General features: G+C 39.0%; 2 protein-coding genes across 3 annotated transcripts in view; one reads left to right on the forward strand and one right to left on the reverse strand.

The window, feature by feature from the left end:
* C1GALT1 (core 1 synthase, glycoprotein-N-acetylgalactosamine 3-beta-galactosyltransferase 1) overlaps positions 1-9,374 on the reverse strand; it is an 80,624-nt gene extending 71,250 nt beyond the window's left edge. Inside the window, exon 1 of the mRNA XM_087861052.1 lies at positions 9,148-9,374. Coding sequence (XP_087717178.1) covers positions 9,148-9,154 — 7 coding nt within the window. The 5' untranslated portion in view covers positions 9,155-9,374. The remainder of the gene's footprint in view (positions 1-9,147) is intronic.
* A 213-nt stretch (positions 9,375-9,587) lies between these two features.
* Positions 9,588-27,013, forward strand: part of ASNS (asparagine synthetase (glutamine-hydrolyzing)) — a 149,911-nt gene continuing 132,485 nt past the window's right edge. For both annotated transcript variants that reach the window (XM_087861055.1, XM_087861057.1), the window contains exons 1-2: positions 9,588-9,739; positions 10,547-10,615. The gene's annotated coding sequence lies outside the window, so the exon portion shown is untranslated. The remainder of the gene's footprint in view (positions 9,740-10,546; positions 10,616-27,013) is intronic.

Consider the following 27,013-nt stretch of genomic DNA (forward strand, 5'->3'; position numbering starts at 1 on the left):
TTATGACTCACTGAAAGCGCAGATGATGGTTAGCATTTTTTAGCAATAAAGTATATTTTAATAAGGAAAATTAAGGTATGTACATTTTTTAAGGCATAATGCTATTGCATCCTTAATACACTACAATATAGTGTAAACATAACTTTTATATGCATGGGGAAACCACAAATTCATCTGCCTTGCTTTGTTGTGATGATATTTGCTTTATTGCAGTGGTCTGAAACTGAACTCGCAATATTTCTGTGGCATGCCTATACTACATGAATCATTCAGGAAGTTAAGTAGAACTTAACCAATTCTTCTTTTATGTAAAAGTTTGATACCAGTCTCTGACAAAGAAAGCCCAAAATATAGATAGCATTAAAAAAAAAAAAAAAACTCAGTCCAATCTCACTTCAAAATAATACATCATCAAAGGGAATGCAGTCCAAACGCTAATGGTTATCTTAAGTTGGGTCCTCAGAAAGGAAACTGTGAAATGAGGTCTTTGTGTGAAAGCGGTTTATTAGAAAGTTTTCCCTGGGGGTGCCTGGGTGACTCAGTCAGCTAAGCATCTGCCTTTGGCTCAGGTCATGATCCCAGGGTCCTGGGATCGAGTCCCACATTGGGCCCCTTGCTCAACAGGGAACCTGCTTCTCCCTCTGTCTACTGCTTCCCCTGTTTGTGCATACTTCCCCCCCCAAAAAAAAACCAAATAAATAAAATAAAATCTTAAAAAAAAAAAAAAAAAGAAAGAAAGTATTCCCTGAACAAACTTATAGGGAAGTAGGATAGGGAAGGAAAGGAAGTCATGCAAAGTTCCATGGGAGGTAATTTTAGCTCCATCCTGTAGGGTAGTTCTGGAGGCAATACAAGCTGCACCTCAGAGTTGTATTCATAGAATTAATCATTGGTTAAGGGCTGTCCTTAGGAAATAAACTTCTCAGACACTCCCATAGTTTGTACATTGGCAAAACTGGGTCTGGCAGTGTGAGGGCAGCCCAGCAACAAAGAACCTTAGGAGATAGATAACGGAAATGAATATACATTAGGAGCCTGTGAACAGAAAGAAGATACAGGCCCTTGGACAAAGCATTAGCATCATCTGCTACAGCAACTTTATGATTGGGAAAGTTAAAAATCGCTTGGTTTGGTTTTGCTCTAATGGAATCCCCAAAAGGTTCAGCAATCAATCATTCTAGTTCAATCATCGTATAGTGAAGAATACTGCACAGCCCTAACAATGTGTATAGAAACTTTAATTAGCTTTTTAGAATCTACTATAAAATATAGTCACTTAAGAATCACCAGGTATTTTAAGGAAAGCCTCTAATATGAAAGAAAAAAAACAAGAAAGTCAAATTTAAAGCAACTTGGAAGAGATGATATAATGAGATGAAAACTAAGAAAACCCCAATCATTGATATTCTGAGAGATTAAAAAATATCATGCCATTCTATTCATGAAATTAGAATAAGATAATAGCTTTAAAAAAAATTATGAGGACAAAAAGAACTCCACAACAAATTAAACTGTAAGAAAATAAAAAATCTGAATAGAACAGCCATAGGATAAAGTTAAGGAAATCACCACCAAAGTGAGCAAAACAAAAAGATAAGGTGATGGAAAATAAGAGAAAACTGATAACTAAAGATCAGTTTACAGGTGCAGATAAAAAAGAGGGGAGGAAATCAACAATCAAGTATTTCAAGGATGTTTCCAGATTGAAAGGATCCAATGATAGCTAATACTCTGAACAAAAACAGACCCACAAAGATATAGTATCATGTAATTTCAGAACAATCTGGTCAAAGAAACCATTCTGCAAGATTGCAGAGAAAGAAGCAAAGAGACAATAATTAAATGGTTTTATTTTTTTTAATTTAATTTTTAAAAAATATTTTATTTATTTACTTAGAGAGAGAAAGTGAGAGAGAGAGAGAGAGCATGAAAGAAGAGGGAGAAGCAGACTCCCTGCTGAGCAGGGAGCCTAACATCAGGCTCTATCCCAGGACCCTGGGATCATGATCTAAGCCGAAGGCAGATGCTTTACCAACTGAGCCACCCAGGTGCCCCAAGAATTAAATGGTTTTAGACTTTCAAACAGCAACACTGAAAGCTAGAAGGCAATGGATAAAATCCTTCAAAATTCTGAGGAAAAATTATTTCCAATGTAGAATTTCAGACCCAGCCAAACTATCCAAGGATCAAGTCCATACTGCTGACTTGGTACACAAGACTTGGCTCTAGTTTACCTTCCTGCTTTCTTATTTCTCATACTCCCTTACCTGCAAGGACCATTCAGTCATTCTCCAAGTCTGCCATGAACTTGCATATGGATGACTTTGGCCATTCTATTCTTTTTGCTTGGTGTGCCTTCCTCACTTTGTCTACTGGATAGATACATAACTCTTTTTTTTTTTTTTTTAAGATTTTTTATTTATTCATTTGACAGAGAGACAGCCAGCGAGAGAGGGAACACAAGTACAGGGAGTGGGAGAGGAAGAAGCAGGCTCCCAGTGGAAGAGCCTGACGTGGGGCTCGATCCCAGAACGCCAGGATCATGCCCTGAGCCGAAGGCAGACGCTTAACGACTGAGCCACCCAGGCGCCCCTGGACCCACTTAAATACGGGATTTTTGAAAATTAAATAATGTGGTTAAAAATTATTCTTAATGTTGTTTGGAAAATAAATAGGAATATCACTGGGAAATTCCTGAAAGGAGTATTGCAGGTTGGAGGGTAGATTAAGCCTACCAGAGATTAAAACATATTACCTACAATAAACAATGGTATAGTAATTAGAACAATTTGATATTCAGGCCAAACAGACATATCAATTTCCCTATAAATCAGTTTAAAAAAAACATTTTTAATGCTTTTAATTAATACAACAGACATTGTGCTGAGAAACTTTCTCTACAACCATGCCGTCAGAACTAAGCTATCTGAAAGTTTATCAGAGAGACTGGAACATCCCATTCTTGCATAGATGATGGATCATTCATCAAACTGCAGCAGCCTTAATTTCCAACTCAGAGTTTCAGATAGGGCTTCCCAGACACAACATTCCACATTTATCTAACTGTGTAGTTTCTAAGGAAACAGGACTTCTGAGTTTGCTTCTCAGCCCAGGCCCGATGTTAACTAACCCCTTGACACACAGCCTTGCTGTACTTCAAACCTATCAAATATTGCTTCATTTAAATTTTGTCTAAACTCCACCCTTCTCCAAAATCCTATAATAACCCTGTCCTTTCTTTATTTAGTAAAATGCTGGCAATTCCTCTGGTATGTGGTCTTCCTCACAGCAGCAAGTTAATTAACCTTTGTCAGCCTAAAGATACATACCCCTGGTGGTCTTTACCAGACTGAAATAAAGAGTCTATTAAAAAAAAACAAGTATGTGTGGAAATTTAATACATAATATACATAGCATTTCAAATCAAGAAAAAGATGGTTTAATTCAAGTAATGATACTGAAATAATCTTTTGGGAAAAAGATAAAAATCAGCCAGCTGGATCCCTACCTTTCTCTTTCAAATTCCAAATGTTTCTAAGATTTCAATATTAAAAAAAATGAAATTATAACAAAACTAGAAGAAAATATCTTTTTACATTCTTATAATATGAATTGAGATCTTCTCAAAACTCAGAAACTATAAGAAAATTGTATGAAATTATTCATTGGTTAAACTTCCGGCAGTGGAACTGCTGGTTCAAAGATGTTTCTATATAAAATGTTAAAAAAAAATCTGTACAGCAAAAAATGTCAACAAGTATCGTAATGAAAAAGATAAAAGCTCAATCTAATATAAAAACAGATAAAGAAAATAAAGGATTTGCAGAAGAAGAAAATACAATGGTCAAGGATGTTCAAATTTCACATTAAAGTAATTCAAATGCAGAAATACTATTTTTAGCCTATCATACTAGCAAAAAATGTTTAGTAACACTCAGTCATAACATGGAAGAGAAAACTGGCACTCATGCATTCTTTCCCACAATATACATACTTACTGTCTTTTGGCAGGGCAATTTGGCAATAAATTTTAAAATTTTTAAATGAGTATGACCAGACCCATCATTTCATCATCAGAAATTTCTCCTTTGGACACAAACACAGAAGTCTCTGAAGATGTTCATGGCAGCCACGCCAAAAGATGTTTTCTTGTTGATAAGGAACTAGTTAAGAAAACAAACATGGTACATGATACCACAGAATACTCTGCAGCTGTCCAAACAATGATCTATATGTGCTAATGAAGAAAATCTTTGCATATTTCGCAGTTATGACTTTTTGCTAGTAAGGTGTAGTGGCTACTTTTTAAATCAGAAAAATGTACAGAAAACAAATGAAAAAACCCAAACTGAAACCATGATAAAAAATATGGATATACAGAAAAGAGTACGTTTTCTTTCCCATTTCTCTGTGTATTTGTATCTTTTACTTTACATCAAAGAGATGATGCTGTATCTACTAATCTCCACTCCACCCTTTTCATTTATTTTCTTCCATAACGTAACTCCATTCATTAAAACTGTGTAAGATAAAATATTTATTTTTTTAAGACAAAGTACTACAGTCTGTGTAGTATAATCACATTTGGCTTCTTAAATTCTTCTGTATATATAATTCTGGAAAGGTGTATATAAAGATATTTAACAAAGGCTACCTCTGGGAACTAAGACTAGGTGGCATGAGCAAAAAGGGCTTTTTTTTTTTTTTCATTTTATAACCTTTTAATGTTTTAATGCTTTTATCAAGTACACATTTATTACATTTTTTTGACAAAAATTAAATAAAGGTAGCTACTTCATCTATAAGGATAATCTAATAAAAACAAAGTGCACTAAAATCCCCACACTTGTTACACAAGAGGATCTCTTGATCCTTTTCAGACTTCTCGAAGTCTGACTCACACATACACTAACATTTCCACCTTGACCATAGGTATCTCAAATTCAACATGTCTAAAGTGACTCATTACCTTCCTCCCTTAATTCCCTTCCTATTCAGCTTAACTAAAATCACTGGCGATCACCTAAATTACTCACCAATGGGTTCCTATTTCACTAGGAGCCATCTGTTTATCTGAACTAGAAATTAGAGTATCTCTAATTTTTTAACACTCCTTACTCCCCTTACCCTTGCCCCATATCCAATTACCAAATCTGACCCATTTTATTTCCTAAATGTTTTTTTAATCTATCCTCTTCTCTCCATTTCTACTATTTCAGACCCTCCTCTCTCCCCTAAGCAACTACAATATTTAATCTGTCTCCCTCACTCAAGTGCTATCTCTCCTCAACTCATTCCCATTTTGTCATCAGAATGACCTATCTAAAATGAAAAGCTGACCAAGTCACTCCATGAGTCCTCCATGGAGCCCTACTGCCTATAAGACAAAAACTAAGCATCATTAATTAACATGATATATATAGATTCTCCTTGATCTAGACTCTGTCTTCCCTGGTCACCCTGGGTCTTCCCTGGTCATCCTATTCTTACCCACAGCACCTATTAACATCTAATATATTACATATTTTGCTTCCTCGTCTTGTTTATTGTCTCTCTTCTTCATCTTGTTCATTGGTTCTCAAACCTGAGTCTGCATCAGAATCGCCTGAAAGTTTTGTTAAAACAGTTTCTGAATCAAGAGGTCTGGGGGCTAGAGCCTGAAAATTTGGATTGCTAACAAGTTCCTGGATGATGCTGATGCTGCAAATCCAGGGACCACGTTTTGAGAACCAACGTTTTAGAACATACACTCCTCCAGGACAGAGATTTTGTCTACCTGTTTGCTTTCTCTCTGCAACCTGGTTCAGAGTAAGCACTGAGATAGGTAAATGACAAGTACATTTAGATGTCCCCTTTTCTGTTCCTACCACACCCCCTGATTTGGCCTGAAATATGGTGCTAAAAATTTGCTGAACACTGTAAAAGATAAATTATATGACTGTGATGGGTTAAGTTGTGTCCCCTCTCAAAAAACTGAGGTTGAAGTCTTAACCCCAGTACCTATGAATGGGATCTTATTTGGAAATAGGGTCTTTGCAGATGTAATCAAGTTTAGATGAAGTCATCAGAGTGGACCCTAATCCAATATAACTGGTGTCCTTATAAAAAAGGGAGAATGGAGTGGACTGGAGTGATAAAGCTGCAAGTCAAGGAATACCAAGGACTGCCAGTGACAGGAGAAGCTAACAGGCATCTAGGCAGATTCTCTCCTAGAACCTAGAGACCGTGGCCCTGCCAACATCTTGATTTCAGAATTCTAGCCTCCAGAACTGAGATGGTAAATTTCTGTTGTTTTAAAGCACCCAGTTTGCTGTACTTTGTTATGGCAGCCCTAGGAAACCAATAGAAGGACCAAGAATGCAAATGACTATACCAAGCCATACATAATTTCAAATTCTGCCTATTATCTGATTTCCACCAGTTTAAATGTTTTAAATACACAGCTTTAGTTGTAAACTAATCAGGTTTCCCATTTCAGAATCTCTCCAACTTAGTAAGTCTCTCCCTGCCTTCAATGTGCAAGGCAGCATACTACAGGGTCTAGATAACTTACTCAGGTATTTTTGGTTTCTCCTACCTTCTTACATGCTTCCCTATTTCACAAATATCCATTTATTTTTTTCCTTCAAGGGACACTTCTTATTTTCATACATTACACATTTTGGTGTATATTTTCCCCTTGGCTATTTTAATTAGTTGCAAAGTGAAAATTTAAACACACATTAGATATACATTTAAATTTAAGATAAAATACTGTCTTCTCTTTTAGAGAACAATTCTCCATTTCCCCCCCTTCTCTTTCTTCCTTCTTTAAAAGGAATGATCTTAATCCTAAAAAATTTTCGGTAAAAAAAATTTTGATATACTTTTCTTTCCTTTTTTTTTTTTTTTAATTTATTTATTCGACAGAGATAGAGACAGCCAGTGAGAGAGGGAACACAAGCAGGGGGAGTGGGAGAGGAAGAAGCAGGCTCATAGCGCAGGAGTCTGATGTGGGGCTTGATCCCATAACGCCGGGATCACGCCCTGAGCCGAAGGCAGACGCCTAACCGCTGTGCCACCCAGGCGCCCCTCTTTCCATCTTGTTACAGTTTGTACACTAGTATCTTTATTCAAATCTCAACAAATCTTCTAAAAGTAACATGGTTGTACTGGGAAGCTTAAAATTTTAAATGAATCTGAAATTAATTTTGTCAAGTTCTCCCCTTTCCATTTAACATTTGTTTATAGCTGCACTGTCACAAGAATTCTGATCAATAATTTCATATCACAGACTCTATTTTAAATTACCATGGTTTACAAGGTTTACAAGCTGTAAGATGCAATTTTTATCTTAGCACAAATCAATATACAAATAGTAAATTGCATACGCCTAAATGACAGTTTTGTATTTCTATGACTGGGTGAAAATTAATCCACTGTATGTACTACTAAAAAAGCTTGTGGTAAAATTCTAAGAATTTCTGGATATCAAATTACCTCAGAAATATAGACTAGTATAACCTATGCCAAAAAAATATATTTAAGAAAAACCTTATCTATCCTTCAATGGGTATTAACCACAAAATATTTTTAAAATTCTGAAGCCTAATAAAAAGATACAGAAAAAGACAAATTACAGGCAAATTTAAGAGAGATATTTAATACTTCTCCACAAGTACTGAAAAACCATGCTCTTTTCCTATGAAGAATTTTAAATGAGTCATACTTTCCTTACTAAATCACTGTTTTACTTAACATATGGTGAAAAGAGTTAACTGTTTGGTAACTTGAAACTTTATATTCACTTCAAGTGCACATCAATATATGCTAAGGCTAGTGGAAAATAAGTATAATTTACTGTATACAATACTTGGAACACACAGCGTCATGTGCATAAGGTTCACTTGACCGCTAAGGGTATGGAAAGCTGTCTAAATATTTCCTAAAAATTCAGGTTCCCACTGTCTAAACCTACACCAAAATTAAACAAGTTGAAATGCACAACACTTTTTCCTGGCACCCAGGCGGAGCTATCTATATTCTGTGCCTAACTCTTAGTAAGTGAACATATTTCTGTCCCAATCACATTGGCCCAATTATTCACTTTAATGCGTTAAAATTCTACCATTATAACTTGTTAATTCATAATGAAGTCAGTTCATGGTTAGCATAAGAGTTTCCAATCTGAAAAGCGTTAAAAAGATATACTACAGTATCTATAACGAATTTACAGAACTAGATCATAAAGCCAATCAACTTTTCCAGAGCATGTGGTGCTTTCTTATTTAAAAAAATAAGAGAGTAAGAGCTAGGGAAGAATAAATCCCCATTCCCAAATTACGTTCTTCTTTTAAGAGTATACAATTTCTCCAAATTCAAAGCTGTATGGCCAACTTGTCAGCACCTACTACTCACAGCACATTTGCGGTGTTTGGGGGGGGTGGTGGTGAGAAAAAACTCTTTTCCTCCTTCTCTACGCAGCAAGTGAGTCAAACACACCTGGCTTGCTCATTCTGCCAGAGGCAATGAAATTTAAAAAAATAAATCAGCCACAGACAAACCTGATGATCCAAGAAAGCCCCGAGGAAGTCCCCCGGCACTTGTGGAAGACGCCCACTCGCTCGGCACCTCAGGCTGCCCGGCAGCCCGGCGGCTCTCGCTCAGGTGCCCACACCTGAGCCCTGGGTCCGAGCTCAGCTCTGGGTCTCGCCTGACCCACAGGTCAGAGGGGGGCAGGGAGGGCCGGCGGGCAGGACCTCTAAGTGGTCGGAACGCGACCCGGCGCTACCCCACGCCTCACTGCCGCCGCCCGACGGCGGGCAGCGCGCGAAGAGGAGGAGAGGGGCGCGAGGAAGAGGGGAGGGGCACCCACGGGCAGAAAGGAAGAACCCACCACGAAGAGGAGGCTACTCGTCAACAAAATAGCGGCCCGATGGGCAGACGGCCCCAATGGCAGTTCACGGAGGCGCCGGGGACAGGAGTGCCCCACGCCTCCCTCAGGAGCCCTCCAGTCCCCAGCCCCGGCGGCGACCCCGAGACACCTGTTTGGCTGCGCCCGGGTTTGGTTCCACCCTCTACGCTCCCCCAACACACACTCCGATCAGTGAGGACGAGGTGAGCCGAGACCTTGGAACCGCAGCCTGAGGGCGCCTCCGCCGGCCGTACCTGACATCAGCCGCGGCTCCCTCTCGCCCCTCCTGGGGGGCGGAGAGGGGGACGACTCGAGACCGGCAACCGTAGCTCCTCCCGGTACCCGCAGAAGTGGCTTGCGGCCGCTAGCTGGGGCCGCCCGCTGCCGCCCAGATCATTCCCTGGCGGCGGCGGCAGTAGCGGCAGCGGCGGCTGAGGCGGGCCCAGCTTAACCGTCCCTCCCCCCTCCCCCCGCCCGCTCGGTCGCTCCGCCCCTCCCCGCAGCGCGTCCAGGCCGCGGCCCGCCGACGGCGCAGCCGCCACCCAGGGGTCTCCTAGAGCTGACGTCGCCGCCACCGCACCAGCCCCAGGGAAGGGCGGAGCGAGAAGGGGGAGGATGGGGCGGGGCTATGGCGACGTGAGGACGTGGGGATTGGCCGCCAAGCTCACGCCCCGCCCTTCTGCGAAGGGGTCTGGGAAGTCGGGTCTTCTACGAGCAGTAGTCGCAACCCACTTGCGGCTTCTCGCTGTTGGCCTTCTGCTTCCTGATTCTGCTATGGGGTTTTGCATTAGCTTCCGGACCTTGAGAGAAACTAAAGCAGTGAAACTACAGGGACTGAGGCTGGAGGTACTTGAGGACCTCTGTGTGGGGGACAGGCTCTAACCCTGCAGAAGTCTTTTGGCCTCTAGCCTGCTTCCCGTTCTTTTTTCTCCTGTCCCCCACTCCCCTACCCACCCCGTACTCTCTGTAGTCAGTACTTCTCTGGCCTTAATGAAAGGAAATACAGCAAGATTAGGTATGCAAACGGGTGCTGGGTAACCAGAGACGTGAACCCGGAAGGGTTGAAAACATAGTGGTACCACAAAGCCTTTTGTATCACACGTGGTTTGGTCTGTCATTACTTCAGTGCTGTCAGGCAATAACAGGAAGAGCTTCCTTAGGGCTTTCCAAAACTCATCTTCCTTTTAGTTGGCCAAAGGACTTTGAATCAGAAAGCGTTTTGAGGGATACATGAGGGAGGAGCCTGTGAGCCATTGAGGCAACCCCACAGCAGTCAGGAGGTGGGGATAAGGTCTTGGCTTTAACATCATCCACCCTCAGGCCTAGCCTGGGGGTGAGAAAACCACCCTGCTTCTTTTAAAAGCCCGTCTCAGTCAGTTCTTTAGTGCCTTTCAGCATAGCCTTTAGGAGTGTGGGCTCTGGGCTGGAATCTTGGTCCTTCCACTTGTTTACTGTGCAACCTTGGCAAGTTACTTAACATGCCTGGGAGAAATAATGAACAATGTATGTAAATTATTGTCGTTGTTCTTTTTCCTTTGTTTAGATTCCCCTCTAGTGTAGTTTGCCTTGATATGCCATTAATAGACCCAAGAGAATCTTCCAAAAGAACTTAAGCACATCTAGAGATTCTTATTTAAACCTTTTATTTTTCAGATGAGAAAACTGAGGTCAGAAAGATAAACTGAGGGCCCAAGCTAGAAGTGCAAGTATCCTGATGTTCAGGTTAGTGCTCTTTTCCTGGCCCATGCCTCCAGACTTCTCTATCTTACATCCTTACCTGTATCCTCTTCTTTTTCCTCCAGTTTGTGTATGGTTAATTGCCCAGCCTCATCCCCCTCCCTTCCACAACCACTGTAAAACAGGAGGAAAAGGAGACCCTTCCAGAGGTCACAATGTTCCAAATAGAAAGCGAAACAAACAAAAATGCAAGATTCCTTACCTCATTTTAATTTTTTAATGAATAAGGAATAACTTTGCTTTTTCCATTGAGCAAAGGTAAGAAACCATTCCAAAGATAAGTTCAGCCATAGCATGTCTCAGAAAATTACTGGCAGGAAACAATATTGATTTGAACAAAACCAGATCGAATACATCCCTCCCATCATTTTGGGTATTTGAAAATAGCTTTTATTTTCGTGACGATACATAGTTATTCAAACAAATAAAAAAAAATTATCCAAATCCCATAATCCACAGGTAACCATTTTTTAAAGTGGATGTTACATTCTTCTAGATATAAAGAATAAAAAACACAAAGACATATAAATACAATATTTCATAAACTGGATTTTATTATGTATATAGTTCTTTTCTTACTGAACAATGTATCATGATTAACATTTTTAAAAGATAAATGGATGTACCATCATTTATCTAACCCGTATTCTATTGATATTTGTTTTTTTCCCAAATTTTTAATATAATAAACAACTCTGATGAACTTTGTTATGCACATACCTTTGCACAACTGTATAATTATCTACTTGGACAGATTCCTAGAAATGACATTAATGTCCGCCAGTTCTTCAGTGTTATCAACTAGAAAAAAAAAGTTGTGGTTACTTTGAAAAATATGCTTTGTATATGGGACTCAAAATGACTAGATTGTCCCATTTGAAACACAGATAAATCATGGGCAGTATATTTGTCTGTCTGGTGTGGTGTTTAAATAATGTGTGTCAAAGCTTGTTGGAGCACAATAATGTGTGTTGAGTCTCCTTGGAGCAGAGTGGTAGACACTGGTAGTTGTTTAAGCCCAAATCCTTTCTTCCTTAGTAGCAGAACTCTGATTTTTTTCAGGGTGACAGTGTGTCTAGTTAAAAATATTTACTTCTCCAGATTTCTGTAAGCCGTGGCTGGCTGTGTGACCGATCAATAAAATGAAAATGGATATTGCTAGGAGAGGCTCAAAGCTTTATGGAAGAAATGTCCTATTAGCCGTTGGAACTGTACCCATTTTTTTTTCTTACCTGGAACGGTGACTCAGTGCTGGAGGTGGAGCAGCCATATTTCAACCATAATAACCAAAGCCCCACGCAGTATTAACAGTGTAGGAAGACAGAGGTGCCAGGCTTTGTGATTGCTTGAGAGGGCCAGCTTATTAGCTTTGGACCGCCCATTTCTGGATTTGTTGTTATGTAAGGGAAAATAAATCCCTCCTATTTAAGGTTTTGTTATTTGGATTTTCTGTTAATAAGCAGTGAATGCATTTCCTAATGATACAACAAGCTAGGACAAGTCAGCATTTATTTAGCATTGTATGTGGAATTTTTTAATAGGGTAAAATGAAAATGGGGACACAAAATAGAAACAAATAAGCAACAACCACAAAAAAACCACTGTCTAATACACTCAGTTTCCCTTTAAATATCCAAATGTTACAATGAGATTAAAACATTTTGTAATAATTAGATTAAACTCAGTAAATTAAATTGTATTCACTGATATAGTGGTTTTAAAATATGTCCATAAGTTCTTTGATGCTTCTTCTTTCAAACGGTGGGATTTTATTCCTCTCACCTTGAGTTTGGACTGTGTTTAGTGACTTGTTCTCATGAATAGGATGTATAAATGACTTGTGTGACTTTTTAGAGGAGATTATAAAACGTATGCCAAAAAATAAAACATATGCCAGTTTTTTCTTCTCTCTCTGGGACTGCTTGCTGGGAAAAGATGGTTGTCAAGTCATAAGGACTCTCAGGCAACTTTATAGAGAGGCCCACATTATAAGTAATTAAGGCTTCCCGCCAATAGCCAGTAAGGAACCAAGGACTCTTGACAACAGCCATGTGAGTGAACTTGGAAGCAGATGCTCCAGTCCTGGTCAAGCCTTCAGATGACTGTATCCCTCATCAACATCTTTATTGACTTTAGGAGAGATCCTGAGCCAGAACCACTCCGTTAAGCGGCTCCCAAATTCCTGGTCCGCAGAAACTCTAAGATAATACATGTTTGTTGTTTTAAGGTATTACAGTTTGGGATAATTTGTCATGCAGCAAAGATAACTAATATAGCTGGGTATAATAGAGCCTAGCACAATGGCTGGCACATATGTAGGTGTTTAATGATTTGTTGTTTGAATGAACAAACAATTCAGTGAAGGAGAGTATGTATTTTTTCACTTAAAGGGTAGCATACAATGCTGGTATTATCTTTGCTTTCTGACACCTGTATTACATAAGGGTTTTCTGATGTGATCATAGAGAAATCAGTTGTGAATCTTACTGAAATCTAAACATTGACAATCCTGGAGGAAACATAGTGAATAGAGCAGTGGAACCCTTGAGACCTGAATAGTGCTCCCAGTTTTGTCACTGATTAGCTGAGTGGCCCATGGCAAGTCATCTAAACCCTCTAAATCTCAATTTCCCTATCCGTAAATTGGGGAAAATAATCCCAACCTGCCTCAAAAGGTGATTAATCAGATTATATGTGACAGTGTAATTGAAAAGCATTGACATTCTTTTAATTACATCAGGCTCATGAGATCTACCCTATTTTATTTTTAAGCAATTAAGTATTAAATATTTTAGGTGTGTACACCATGAAGAGTTTTCTTTCAAGAGGTGATAACTTATTACTGATTTTACTGTGTACCTTTGTAAAATATTAGCATCATTCATAGTGAGCAGTTAAGATTTAAGAGTATGGCAGGATGGTAGGTTATTATATGTCAGATCTCATTTTATTAGCCCGTTGAAAATTTATTGCACTTTAAAAAGAATACATAATTACGACTGCCTCCTTTTCCTTTCCATGAATTAATTTATAATTGCGGTTGGGTGTGTGCCCCTCTTTGTGGTAACAGTGGTAGTTAAACATACTTAGTAATAAACATACATTTAACCAATAATTTGGTCTAAGAGTTTGTCCTAGAGCAAAATTGCACCCTACAGCAAGAAAATAAATGATAGAATATATGTCTTTCTCTTTCAGAGAGGAAGACTTGGGCACACAGGGAAGTCTTTATACAATGGACACCAGAGATTATGCAATTATTGACAATGCACAGTTTGGTGGTATGGGTGACCCCAGAGGTAAATGTGTGAGGATGAGTAAGATAGAGCCTTGGTATAAGATTCAAGCCTTGATTATGTAGTGAATGAATTATCCAAATTCCCTTGTTTTATTCTATTGTTCTTTCTTGCTTTCTGGTATCCAGTATGACTCCACATCAGTTGGAACTACTGGCTTAACTAAACATCAGGTTATTTGTAGTTGCAGGTGACCCCTGCTACCTACCATCTTTATTCACTAACTTGAATAGGAAGAAGAACGCTGGAAAAAAAGGACAGAGCTTTCTTTTCTGGTGATGGTGTGCTTTTGAGCAGGACTTCTCATTTATTATTGAAAATACCTGCCAAGATAAAGTATTTTCATCCTACAGAAACTAAAAGAGCATTTCCAAACAGTTTTTATTCCTTGCAACTGCATTTTCACAAAATCTACCAAGATTTTGAGACAGTTGGAAAGGCTAATGTTATTTTCTAAGTTGATTGACATGTAAAGGGAATAAAGGTGGAGAATAGAGGAGAGGAGAAGATAAGGGAAAAAAAAGAAAGTTTAGGAAATACTTTTAACCTCAAGGGAAGAGGACTCAGCATGACGCACAACATATTAGCTTGAAAGCAGACACTGCCACAGTTGCACTGAGGAACTTGTGTCATCTAGAGAAAGATTCTCGACTTATGAGATTGGGCTCTCTGGGATTACTTATCCCGAGTTTCTCTAGTTCCCTGGAATATGAATCAAAATATTCCTTAATTGTTTTCCCTTGTGGTTCAACAAGAGCAGAAAGCATTTGTTTTAAATGGAATAGGTGAAGCTAGCTTTAGTTTAAAATCCCTAAGCAGTAAATTATTAATGTGTATGCTACTTCTTTTATTGTAAAGAACTGACTTACAAATCTTAGCTGCATATTGTGACATCTTTTTATCTCATTTCTTTTAAATTGTATTTAAATGTATGCATATCTAAAAATGGATCGTGGTAGATACTTTGTTGGGTTTCTTGCCATCATCCATTGAGAAGCACCATCTTCTTCATCACTTTTCCTCCAATTCTCATCTACAGGTTGAGTCTCCAGAGTACTGTTCATATAAGGACACTTCCCCCTTGCTGGTGATAGCTGATTGGAGATAGACTTTGATCCTCAGAGGAATCAATCAGATTCTCTGTTATAGAAATTTGGAATTGGGAGAGAAGTCTTAGTTTCTTTCTCTTAAACACTAACACTGTAACCCAAACATGGGCTTGTAACTCAGATATGTAAGCCCAAGATAAGGGGAAGAGGAATCTACTCTGTAGAGAGAAAAATGAAGCAGACTCTTTGAGAAGAGTAGTGACCCTGAGCTGTGGTACTCCCACAGAGAGAGAGAGAGAGAGAGAGAGAGAGAGAGAGAAAGCAAAGAGAGTCACTTGCTAGCTTTGCACAGATTTTCTATGGCCCCCATACTGCAAGTGGCCTGCCTGCTCTTGAGTTCCATGGATCCCTACACTGTATTCTCCTATTAATTTATACTTTGTTTGTTGTTGTTAGCTTAAATGGCTAATTTTTCCATTTAATTGGAGATATATATATATATATATGTATATATTCCAAGTAATTTATTAGAAATGTATTTTTTAAATATATTTCTAATAAATCTCATTTTATTTAAGAGAGATCTAAATAGTTCTTTTCATTTATAAGAAGTAAAAAGCATTGTGAAAGCTTTGGTCTGAAGAATAACATAAGGCTTATGAAAAACATGCAAAAATTACAGTCTTTTGAATAAGAAGAGCATAATGGCAGAGTAGGAAGTTCCAAAATCTCACTCTCCCACAGAAACATCAAAAAAACAAGCAGAAACAGTCAGAACCAATCTTGTGAGAATCTAGAAAACAGTTAAGAGTTTATAGCACTAAGCACTGAATCAAGAAAAAGGCACCTCAAAACAGTACGAAGAGTTTGTGGTCATTTTATTTGTCTTTCCCCTACCCTTTTCTCTGCGTGGGGACAGTCTTATAATGTCAGTTGTCTTAAAGGGACACCAGTCTTAAGGCAGCAGTCATAAGGCCACTGCAGTCATAAAGAGGCAGAGTCTTAAAGTGTAGCAATCCAAAAATGGTAGCTGCCCATGTTCCCAGCGTGCTGCTGTTTCCCTGGTTCTTTGAAGGGAGCAAACTGGCCTTGTTCAGAGATCACTGTGATGTCTGTTCTAATCTATCTGGGGGTGCTATAGACAATTGTGTCTCCCAAAATTCATATGTTCAGGCCTTAACCCCCATTGTGATTGTAGGGCTTATAAAGAGGTGATAAAAGCTAAATGAGGTCGTAAGGATAAGACCCTCATCTAGTAGAGCTAGTGCCCTTGTAAGAATAGACACCGGAACTCATTATGCCTATCATGTGAAGACACAATGAGAAGGCAGCTATCTGCAAGCCAGGAAGAATCCTCATCTAAAACTGAATTGGTTGGTGCCTTGATTTTGGACTTTCTATCCCCCAGAACTGTGAGAAATAAATTTCTGGTGTCTACACCATTCAGGCTATGGTATTTTGATATAGCATCCCAAGCAGACTAATAATGGGGCAGGCTCTGATGCAAGATGTTCTGCCCTGTTTTGCCTAACTCAGAACTCTGGTGAGAAAGCTTGAAAATGCTGCAAGTGGAATTAACAATCCTCAACCACCTGAGGCAGAAATTATGGCTGAAACATACAACAGACTGCCTAAGACAAAAGCTGGGTAGAGTTTCTTTGGGAAATTAAGACATTCAAAAGCAACTATGTAAATGGGGGGATTTAAAAAGCCCTGTGCATGCTCACGGCAAGACACATACTCAAAAACTCAAGAAGACCCTATGCTTTCACCTTGGGCTCATCCCTTGGCACAGTGAAAGCTGGCAAGTTGGAGGAGGGCCCCGGCTCAGAGCCAATTTGCAAAGACTGCGAGGTTCCTAGCATTCAAGGATATTTCTATCACAACCCTTACTGAACACAAGCTGAGGAACAGAGACTTCAGTGACTACATGTGACAAGGAATACAGTCTTTGCAATAGTAGTTTGGGAAGGATATTAAATTAACTGATTGCTACAGCCTTCAATAACCAGAAAATAGTAAACCCTGTGAAAGAGGGAAAATCTGACTTCCAGTTATGACATTATAATAGTCAAATGTCAGTTCTAACAACAACAACAAAAAATTACAAGGCATGCAAAGAAACAAGAATGGCTCATTCAAAGGAATGAAACCATCTGGGAGGAAGTCCAGACATTGAAGTTACTAGACAAAGATTTTAAAGCAACTGTCTTAAATATGCTCAAAGAACCAATAGAAAAAAATGGACAAAGAACTAAAGGAAATGAGGAAAATGATGTATGAACAAAATTAGAACATCAATAAATTATAAAAAGGAACTAAAGAAAAATTCTGGGACTGAAGAGTACAATAACAACAACTTGGACAAACTATTGGCTCAAAGACAAAATAGCTTTTTTGCAGAAGATTCTGGCCTGGTCCCACATCATTAGATGATGTCCCTGAAGTCAAATCATAAAATTTGTCATAGTTTGGTGTGGTTTAGTGGAAAGATCTTGTGCTTTGGATTAAGATCAATGTGCTTGAATTCTAGCTATAAATAAAAATAACAGTGATTAGCATTACTAGTTGAAATGGAGAAAGCTCTGAGAAGGAAGAACTCAGAGTCTAGGACTTACATAACTTTTGCTGCTCAGTTACTATTATATTAAACACTATATCAAACACTTACCTTGCTGATTTATTTTCATCTTCACACCAACTCTCTGAGGATGCATTACCAACTAATAAAGAAACTAGTCTCGGAGATTAAGCTCTTGTAAATAGTAAAAGGGATACCACTCCAGTTTTTTTTAATGCTTTATTAAGGTATAATTGACATGCAATAAGATCTATGTAAGATGTATGATATGATGTTTTGACATATGTAAACATAACCACAATCAAGATATTGAACATATCTATCGCTTCCCCTCCAAAGTTTTCTCCTGTCGCTTCCCACCCCTCCCCATATCTAAGCAACCACTGACCTGATTTCTGTCACTACAGATTAGTTTGCAGTTTCTAGGGTTCTATAAATGGAATCACACAATGTGTGCTTTTTTTTAAATCTGGCTTTTCTTCACTCAGTATAATTATGTTGAAATTAAAGTATGTTGTTTTGGTCATCAAAAGTTCATTCCTTGTTATTGCGGAGTAGTATTCCATTATAAGGATATACCACAATTTGTGTATCCACTCACTGATGGACAATTAACCAAATCGTTTCTGACCCTAAACCCATGATACACTCTTTCCCCAGCATCCTCACATACTGTGTGGTCTTGGGAAACCTAACTATTCTCTCTGAGCCTCAGTTTTTCTCATTGTAAAAATGGCAATGGTATTTTTCCCAACAGGATTGTTATTAGTGAGATAACACGTGAAAGCACCTAGTACTGTGCCTGGCACATAGTAGGTGCTTACAAATATTCATCTTCTCCAGGAAAGAAATATCTCTAGGAAGGAAAGAGAAAAAATATTGCAGTATATGCCTTTCTGGAGTCTTTCTCCTTGCAGTTTCAAGATTGCTTGCTTTAATTTCCCCTGTTTACATCTTATCTACACCTCATGAATATGATGTTCCCCTTTTCTCTCTAATCCAAATATGGACACAAACTCTTTTTCTTATTCTCATACCATGGCTGAAATAGAATGATGTTTTCACAAAAAATTGAGGTATAAATTAGAAGGGTATAAATATATAAAAACAAACAGTGTAGAAATAGTCAAGGGTTCCAGAACATGCTTCTTTCCCAGATAATCCCAGCAAATAAGTCAAAGTTGTTGTTGTTGTTTTTAATTTTCAATTTTTATTTTGACATAATTTCAGATTTTATAGGAAAGTTGCAGGAATAGTATAAAGAATCTTGATACAACCTCTTCCGTGATTATTGCTTTACAACTTTTAACAACTCATTTAAATTATTCTCTTATTCTCTTGCCTCCAAAATTTAGGCTAATAGTGGCTTTGGCAGAAAATATTCAATTAACTCAGTATGATAACAAATATAACAACAATAACGATTCCAAAAGTTGCTTACTGAATAACTGATAAGTGCCAGACTACCTGCTGGATGTTTAACTGGGACTGTCTCCTACTCTAAACAACCTTGTAAGGCCAGTACTATTATTACAGCCACTTAACAGATATGGATATTGAGACAGGGCTTTGGGATAGTGCCCAAAATCACACAGAGAAAATCTTTTTTTTTTTTTTTAAGATTTTATTTATTTATTTGACAGAGATAGAGACAGCCAGCGAGAGAGGGAACACAAGCAGGGGGAGTGGGAGAGGAAGAAGTAGGCTCATAGCAGAGGAGCCTGATGTGGGGCTCGATCCCATAACGCCGGGATCACGCCCTGAGCCGAAGGCAGACGCTTAACCGCTGTGCCACCCAGGTGCCCCACACACAGAGAAAATCTTATGGTACTAAATGCAAATGGAACCAAACAGATTCCTGGACCTGCTAATTTTAAAAATCAAATGTCAGCAAACTACAGTCTTTGGGCTAAATCCAGGCCACGAAAGAGCTTTATTTAGTCCCAGACTTGCTTGTACAAGGATCACATCCTCTCACACAGATGGGTGGGCACAACCTGGTCTGAGCTACTTCCTAACCTGCCTCCTGTTTTTCAGTTATCTGACCATTTTCTCTCACTGACTTCTGTGATTTCTTGTCTTGCTCACAAAAATACAAGCCTGGGGGCTCCTGGGTGGCTCAGTCGTTAAGCCTCTGCCTTTGGCTCAGGGCGTGATCCCAGCGTTATGGGATCGAGCCCCACATCAGGCTCCTCCGCTATGAGCCTGCTTCTTCCTCTCCCACTCCCCCTGCTTGTGTTCCCTCTCTCGCTGGCTGTCTCTCTCTCTGTGTCAAATAAATAAATAAAATCTTAAAAAAAAAAAATACAAGCCTGCCTCTTTAAGTTCTAACTAACTAGATACCATTTTGTCCTTCTATTGAGGGTCTCAGAGTCTAAAGGATATAAACTGACAGGCAAGGTTAATCTTCACCAGGCTTGGGCATTCTTGGGACATTTTATAATGGCTCACCCCAGACATCTTAAATAATAAAAATGATACTATACACGTGATCAAAGGCAGCAAACCTGAGGTGGACGCTGTGTTACATTGCTCTGATTCCCCCTTGAGGACTGAGATTTATTTCCCTAGCTGTTGGGAGTGCTGGCAGCAGACAACCCACAGCTGCCAGCCCTCTCAGGGAACGCCCTCAGGTGCAAACACCTGTCTTAACTCAAGGTCATGCCTCCTTTTAGGGCACCCACACGCAAGGACTGATCAACATAAGGGTATTGAAACTCAGCCTCTCCACTTCAACCTGTGGTATTCTCTAGGACCATTCCAACATCAGAGATCCCCATAGAAAGACTACACATAGCCCAACTTCTTCCTCTTTACAATCCTGCTTCCTCCTCTTCTCTTTCACAGGCGTCAACCTCAAAAGCACTTCCTAATAATCTTTATGCATGCTGATCTCTGTTTCACAGTCTGTTTTCTGGGGAACCCCACTTATGACAAAACCTAAAGCCGCATGAGAGCTATTTCTCAACCCCCTCGAAATCCAAGCTCTTTTCTAAGTGTCTGAGGTCAATAGGTGATATAATTTTGAGTGACTTCTGCCTACCTAAAGCTAGTTCTTCATGCATTGACATCAGTGTTCCACGTGAGAAATGAAGAGAAATAGACCCAGGGCAACCTGTTAGTCTTGTTCTCTGTCCACAAGTCAGCCCACAGTAATTTCACCATGCTGTTCAGTGTTGATTTAGATAATTACTGGTTTTTAAATTTTTCACATTTAATCAGAGGTAGAATTTTGAAATACTTCCAGTGTGTCAGCCCTCTTTATGACCATATTTGCCTTAGGGTAAACCTCAATAAAATATTCACTTGCACACATATTTTAAGGACACTTGAAAGATCACATACTAGAGACGGGTTTCCTGTTTTTTCTGGTATATTTTTCAAATGTTTCCATGGTGATACAACCTGGTAGAGTAGTAGATATTAGACAAAATGTGTTCTAATCCTTGCTCTGTCACTTACTAGCTTCTTTTTGAGCCTCATGGTTCTTACCTATAAAAGAGAGGTAATGATGCCCATCTTTTAGAGTAATTGTGTTGGTTAAATGAGAGGGTATTTGCAAAGGGCCTACCACATTCAAGTGTTCAATAAATGGTAGCTATTTATTTTAACTTAATTTTTTAAAATTTAAATTCCGTTAGCCAAGGTATAGAACATCATTAGTTTTTGATATAATATTCAATGATTCATTAGTTGAATAAAACACACCCAGTGTTAACTGGGTGATGGGAATTAAAGACGGCGCGTGATATAATGGTAGCTATTTTTGTAAACAAGTATAATAATGGCATAAGTGAATTGGCTAAAAATTTTTAAAGGAAGTATCTTTTCAACAAATATTTCAATTTATTGCCACATTTTTAGTCCCATAGTAGCAAATATTAATTGACAAAGATATTCACTATAAAGATCTGTATACTGAAATGCGCGTAAATGATCTTCATGCAAGGGGCAATTATCTCTAAAGAAAAGGAGTTGGAATAAATGATTTCTAAGTCTTTTTTTTAGAGGTTAGAGCCTCAAGAGTCTATGGATTAGGATGACCCTCCAAAAATAGAAGCAACTATTTCTGGGATATGAAGCTCTCTCTGTTGAGGGTGGCTGCATATCAATAGAACTTTAGTTCTAAGTCTTCTTGAGTAACAGTCTTCTTGCAAATAATTCAAACTCTCAATCTGTTAAACCATTGCGTGTACAAAATACCTTGTCAGTATAGAAGCAGTCAATGATGATTAAATTATTACAAAAATGGAAGTGACTTTCCAGCATTCAGCCCTAGCCTTACAGTTGCTTAAACTCTATTTAAATTGATTATATATTATGGCTCATTATTTTTCTCTCAATACTAATTCCTTCTTCTGATCGGTGTATTTATACACAGAGGCAGTTCTGCCCAAACAGAAGGGATGAGTTTAGCTTTTGCTCTGTCATGTGTTATCAGGGTTCCCCCAGGGATTAGTTTCTCTGATACAGTTCCTGCAGCTACCTCACATCTTTGGACACATCCTTGGGCATGTGCCGCCCACCCCCTCCCCCCATTTCATTTTTTGTCTCTGGAATGAGTTGCATACATATGTCCATCCTCTAGAACCAATTTAGAGTCAAGCCTTACCTCTACTTTGAGTTGAACTTGTCTTCTCTTACTGAGTGGGTCCAGGCTTTTTACTTTCTGCCTAAGAAGAGGAGGCTGACCTACTTTCTCATAGGAAATAGGATAGCATTTTGTCTTTCTTCCTGCCCTATTTCACCCTACTTCCACCATCTAATATAAGTACTAGAACATTGTCAATCAAGATAACATTACCTACCCCCTTATACATTGGACTTTTGTCAAGGATATAAATGATGGAAGAAAATGGCAGGGGCTAGGGGTTGAGGGTGGAAGGTAGAGGCTGAGTAGGGAGGTAATACTTTATAGTTGAAGCCTGACAGATCTAAATGAAAGGTGAAGGTGGTATACAGAAACGATAGAAACTTCCAGAGTTTAGGAGCATCAGAACTCCTGTTCTATGAGGAGAGTGGAATTTGTGTCCAATATAAGATGTGGAAAGATAATGGGGGTAGGGTCGGAGCAAGATGGTGGTAAAGTAGGGGACCTCATTTCATCTGGTCCCTTGAATGTAGCTAGATAACTATCAAACCATTCTGAACGCCCATGAATTCAGCCTGAGATGTAAAAAAAGAAAGAAAGAAAGAAAGAAAGAAAGAAAGAAAGAAAGAAAGAAAGAAAAGAAAAGAAAAGAAAAGAAAAGTGACTGCTTTTTGCAAGGTAGGAATTGCGGCGATGTGAATCTGAGGGGAGATATTGGAAGATAAATGGAGTGGGGAGGGAGCCTCCATAAGCTGGCTACCAGAAAAGGATATAGCCCCAGAGGGCAAAATCGGAACCCTTGGAAATCTGCTCCAGTGAAAGACATCCTGTCTGAAGGGGGCTCAGGGGATGAAAAGAGCAGAATTCTAGGTGGGTCATTGTGGTCTCAGGATCCCAGGACTCACAGAACTAATGGGGGTGCTTGAGCTGATAGAGTGCCCAAGTGATGGAACAGGGAACCTGGTATGGTTAATGAGCCCAGGAGGTGACTCTCAGTTCGGGTGCCATAGAGCACCAGCCAGGCCCATCGGGTGACTGCTTTTTGCCTGGGAACACTAAAACGGACTGGAATGCGTGGACCATCTGCCATTGCACAAGAGGGGTGAAATGGATATGCCTACGACTAGGCCATAGCCCTCAGGGTCATGGCCCCATAAATGACAATACAGTGACACTCAGCTGTCCCTGGGAATGGCGGAGCTGGTACTCGCACAAGCCCACGCCTGTTCTCAGCCCTAGGGTGCTACAAAAGGGCAGTATCGCGGGACCCTCAGACACCCCTCCCCCCAGGAGGATTGCTGTGGGCACGAACTGTAGGAGTCTGCAGAGTTTCGCACACAGAAAAGTAATGACCATTTGTCCCAGAGGGTTTACTGAAGCAGGGGTGATCACGATCTTTTGGCTCTGGGGCTGGAGATTAGGGCATGGCCATTTTTATTTTGATCCTCTAAAGAAGTGTGAAAAGCCTTCAGGGAGCAAAAGCCACACTGAGCCCAGCCCCCTGGCAAGGGCAGTGCAACTCCACCACGGCAAAGACACCTGAGAAGCAGCACAGCAGGCCCGTCCCCCAGAAGACCAACTGGAAGAACAGATGCACAACTAGTTTATGGATCCCATAAGACTGTAAAACTCCAGAGTTAGGGGGAAAAAATAGTATATAGAACTCCAGATTTTTTCTCATGATTCATTTATCTTTCAGTCTAAAATTTTCCATTTCTTCTTTTTATTTTTTCTTTTCTTTTCAACTAGTATCTTATTTTATCAACTCTTTGTTTTTAAGTCACTTTTTAACTTTTATTTTTTACATCTACATTTTAGAGATATATGCTTCATTTTTGGCTTTTTTCTCTATTCAATTTTATTTTTGTATATATATAAGTTTTGCTTTCTTTGTAATTTTGGGATTTAGTGTCTTCTAACGCACAGATCAAAATTCACTCAGGAACAAACCATGCTTGTTGACCCTGTGAGGTTATATTCTCTCCACCCCCCTGCCTTCTGTTTTGTTTTGGTTTTGTTTGCTTTTCTCTTTTGGTTTCTGACCACTTCAGATTTTTCTAGTGTATATTTTGCTTGGGTCATGGTTGATGTTTTTGATTCTGCTCACTCATTCATCTATTCTTCTTTGGGCAAAATGACTAAGGAGGAATTCACAACAAAAGAAGGAATCAGAGGTAATGTTCTGTCACAGATCTAATCGATATGGATATAAGTAAGATGTCAGAGATGGAATTCAGGATAACAATTATAAATTTAATCCCTGGGCTTGAAAAAAGCATAAAAGACACTAGAGAATTTCTTAGTGCAGAAATGAGATCTAATCAGGCTGAACTTAAAAATGCTATACCTGAGATGCAGTCTAAATTGGATGTTCTAACAGCGAGGGTGAATGAGGCAGAAGAGAGAGTAAGAGTTCTCAAAGACATGCTGATAGAAAAGAAGGAAGTTGAGGAAAAGAGAGGAAAACAACTAATAGCCCATGAAGAAAGTCTTCAAGAAATTAATGATGCCATGAAACATACCAATGTCAGAATTATTGGGGTGCCTGAGGGTGAAAAGAGAGAGGGCCAGAAAGTATATTTGAGCAAATCATAGCCAAGAACTTCCCTAATCTGGGGAAGGAAACAAGCATTCATGTCCAAGAGGCAGAGAGGACCCATCCCAAAATCAATAAAAATAGATCAACACCCTGACATAAAATAGAGAAGCTTGCAAATTTTAGAGAAAAAGAGAAAATCCCTGAAAGGAGCTTGAGGCAGGAGGCTCCTTACCTACAGAGGGAGGAACATCACGGTAACATCAGACCTATCCACAGAAACCTGGCAGGCCAGAAAGGGCTGGCATGATATATTCAGGGTACTAAATGAGAAGAACATGCAGCCAAGAATACTTTATCCAACAACCCTGTCATTCAGAATGGAAGGAGAGATAAAGAGCTTCCAGGACAGACAGAAGCAGAAAGAATATGTGACCACCAAGCCAGCCCTGCAAGAAATATTAAGGAGGATCCTGTAAGCAAAGAGAGACCCCAAGAGTAACATAGACCAGAAAGAAACAGAGACAACCTACAGAAACAGGGACTTTCCAGGTAATATAATAGCACTAAATTAATATCTTTCAATAGTTACTCTGAATGTAAATGAGCTAAATGCCCCAATCAAAAGGTGCAGGGTATCAGATTGGATAAAAAAGCAAGACCCATCCATATGCTGTCTACAAGAGACTCATTTTAGACCTAAAGACACTTCCAGACTGAAAGTGAGGGGGTGGAGATCCATTTATCATGCTAATGGACCTCAAAAGAAAGCTGGGGTAGCAATCCTCATATCAGACAAATTAGATTTTAAACTGAAGACTGTAGTAAGAGATGAAGAGGGACACTATATCATACTTAAAGGGTCTATCTAACAATTGTAAATATTTATGCACCCAATATGGGAGCAGCCAATTAAAAACCAAAGTAAAGAAACACATTGATAATAATACATAAATAGTAGGGGACTTCAATACCCCACTCACAGCAATGGTAAGATCATCTAAGCAGAAAATCAACAAAGAAACAAGGGCTTTGAATGCACACTGGACCAGAAAGACTTCACAGTTTAGATAGATAGATAGATAGATAGATAGATATAGATATAGATAGATATAGTTATATATCTATATCTATATCTATATCTATATCTATATATAGAACATTCCACCCTAAAACAACAGAATACTCATTCTTTTTGAGTGCACATGGAACTTTCTCCAGAATAGATCACATACTGGGTCACAAATCAGGTCTCAACTGAAAATGAAAGATTGGGATTATTCCCTGTATATTTTCAGACCACAATGCTTTGCAATTTGAACTCAATCACAAGAGGAAATTTGGAAGGAATTCAAACAATTGAAGGTTAAAGAGCATCCTGCTAAAGAATGAATGGGTGAACCAGGAAATTAAAGAAGAATTTAAAAAATTCATGGAAACTAATGAGAATGAAAACACATCTGTTCAAAACCTTTGGGATACAGCAAAGCCAGTCCTAAGAGGGAAGTACATTGCAACACAAGCCTTTCTCAAAAAATTAGAAAAATCTCAAATACACAAGCTAAACTTAGACCTACAGGACCTGGAGAAAGAACAGCAAATAAAGCTAAAGCCAAGCAGGAAAAGAGACATAATAAAGATTAGAGCAGAAATCAATTAAATAGAAACCAGAAAAACAGAAGATAAAAAACTAGAAGCTGGTTCTTTGAAAGAATTAATAAGCTCGATAAACCTCTAGCCAGACTTATCCAAAAGAAAAGAGTAAGGGCCCGAATTAGTAAAATCATGAATGAAGGGGGAGAGATCATGACCACCACCAAGGAAATACAGATAATTTTAAGAACATATTATGAGCAACTATATGCCAACAAATTAGGCAATCTGGAAGAAATGGAGGCATTCCTGGAAACGTACAAACTATGAAAACTGAAACAGGAAGAAATAAAAAACCTGAACAGACCAATAACCAGCAAGGAAATTGAAGCAGTAAACAAAAACCTCCCAAAAAACAAGTCCAAAGCCAGACAGCTTCCCAGGGGAATTCTACCAAACATTTAAAGAAGAAATTTTACCTATTCTACTGAAGCTGTTTCAAAAAATAGAAATGGAAGGAAAATGTCCAAACTTGTTCTATGAGGCCAGCATTACCTTGATCCCAAAACCAGACAAAGACCCCATCAAAAAGGAGAATTACAGACCAATATCCCTGATGAACATGGATACCAAAATATTCACCAAGATACTAGCCAATAGGATTCAACAGTACATTAAAAGGATTATTCACCACAACCAAGTGGGATTTATTCCTGGGATACAAGGGTAGTTCAACA

Source organism: Ursus americanus, chromosome 3 (assembly GCF_024610735.1).
Source record: "Ursus americanus isolate L20-20 chromosome 3, mUrsAme1.1.p, whole genome shotgun sequence".
Classification (NCBI taxonomy): domain Eukaryota; kingdom Metazoa; phylum Chordata; class Mammalia; order Carnivora; family Ursidae; genus Ursus; species Ursus americanus.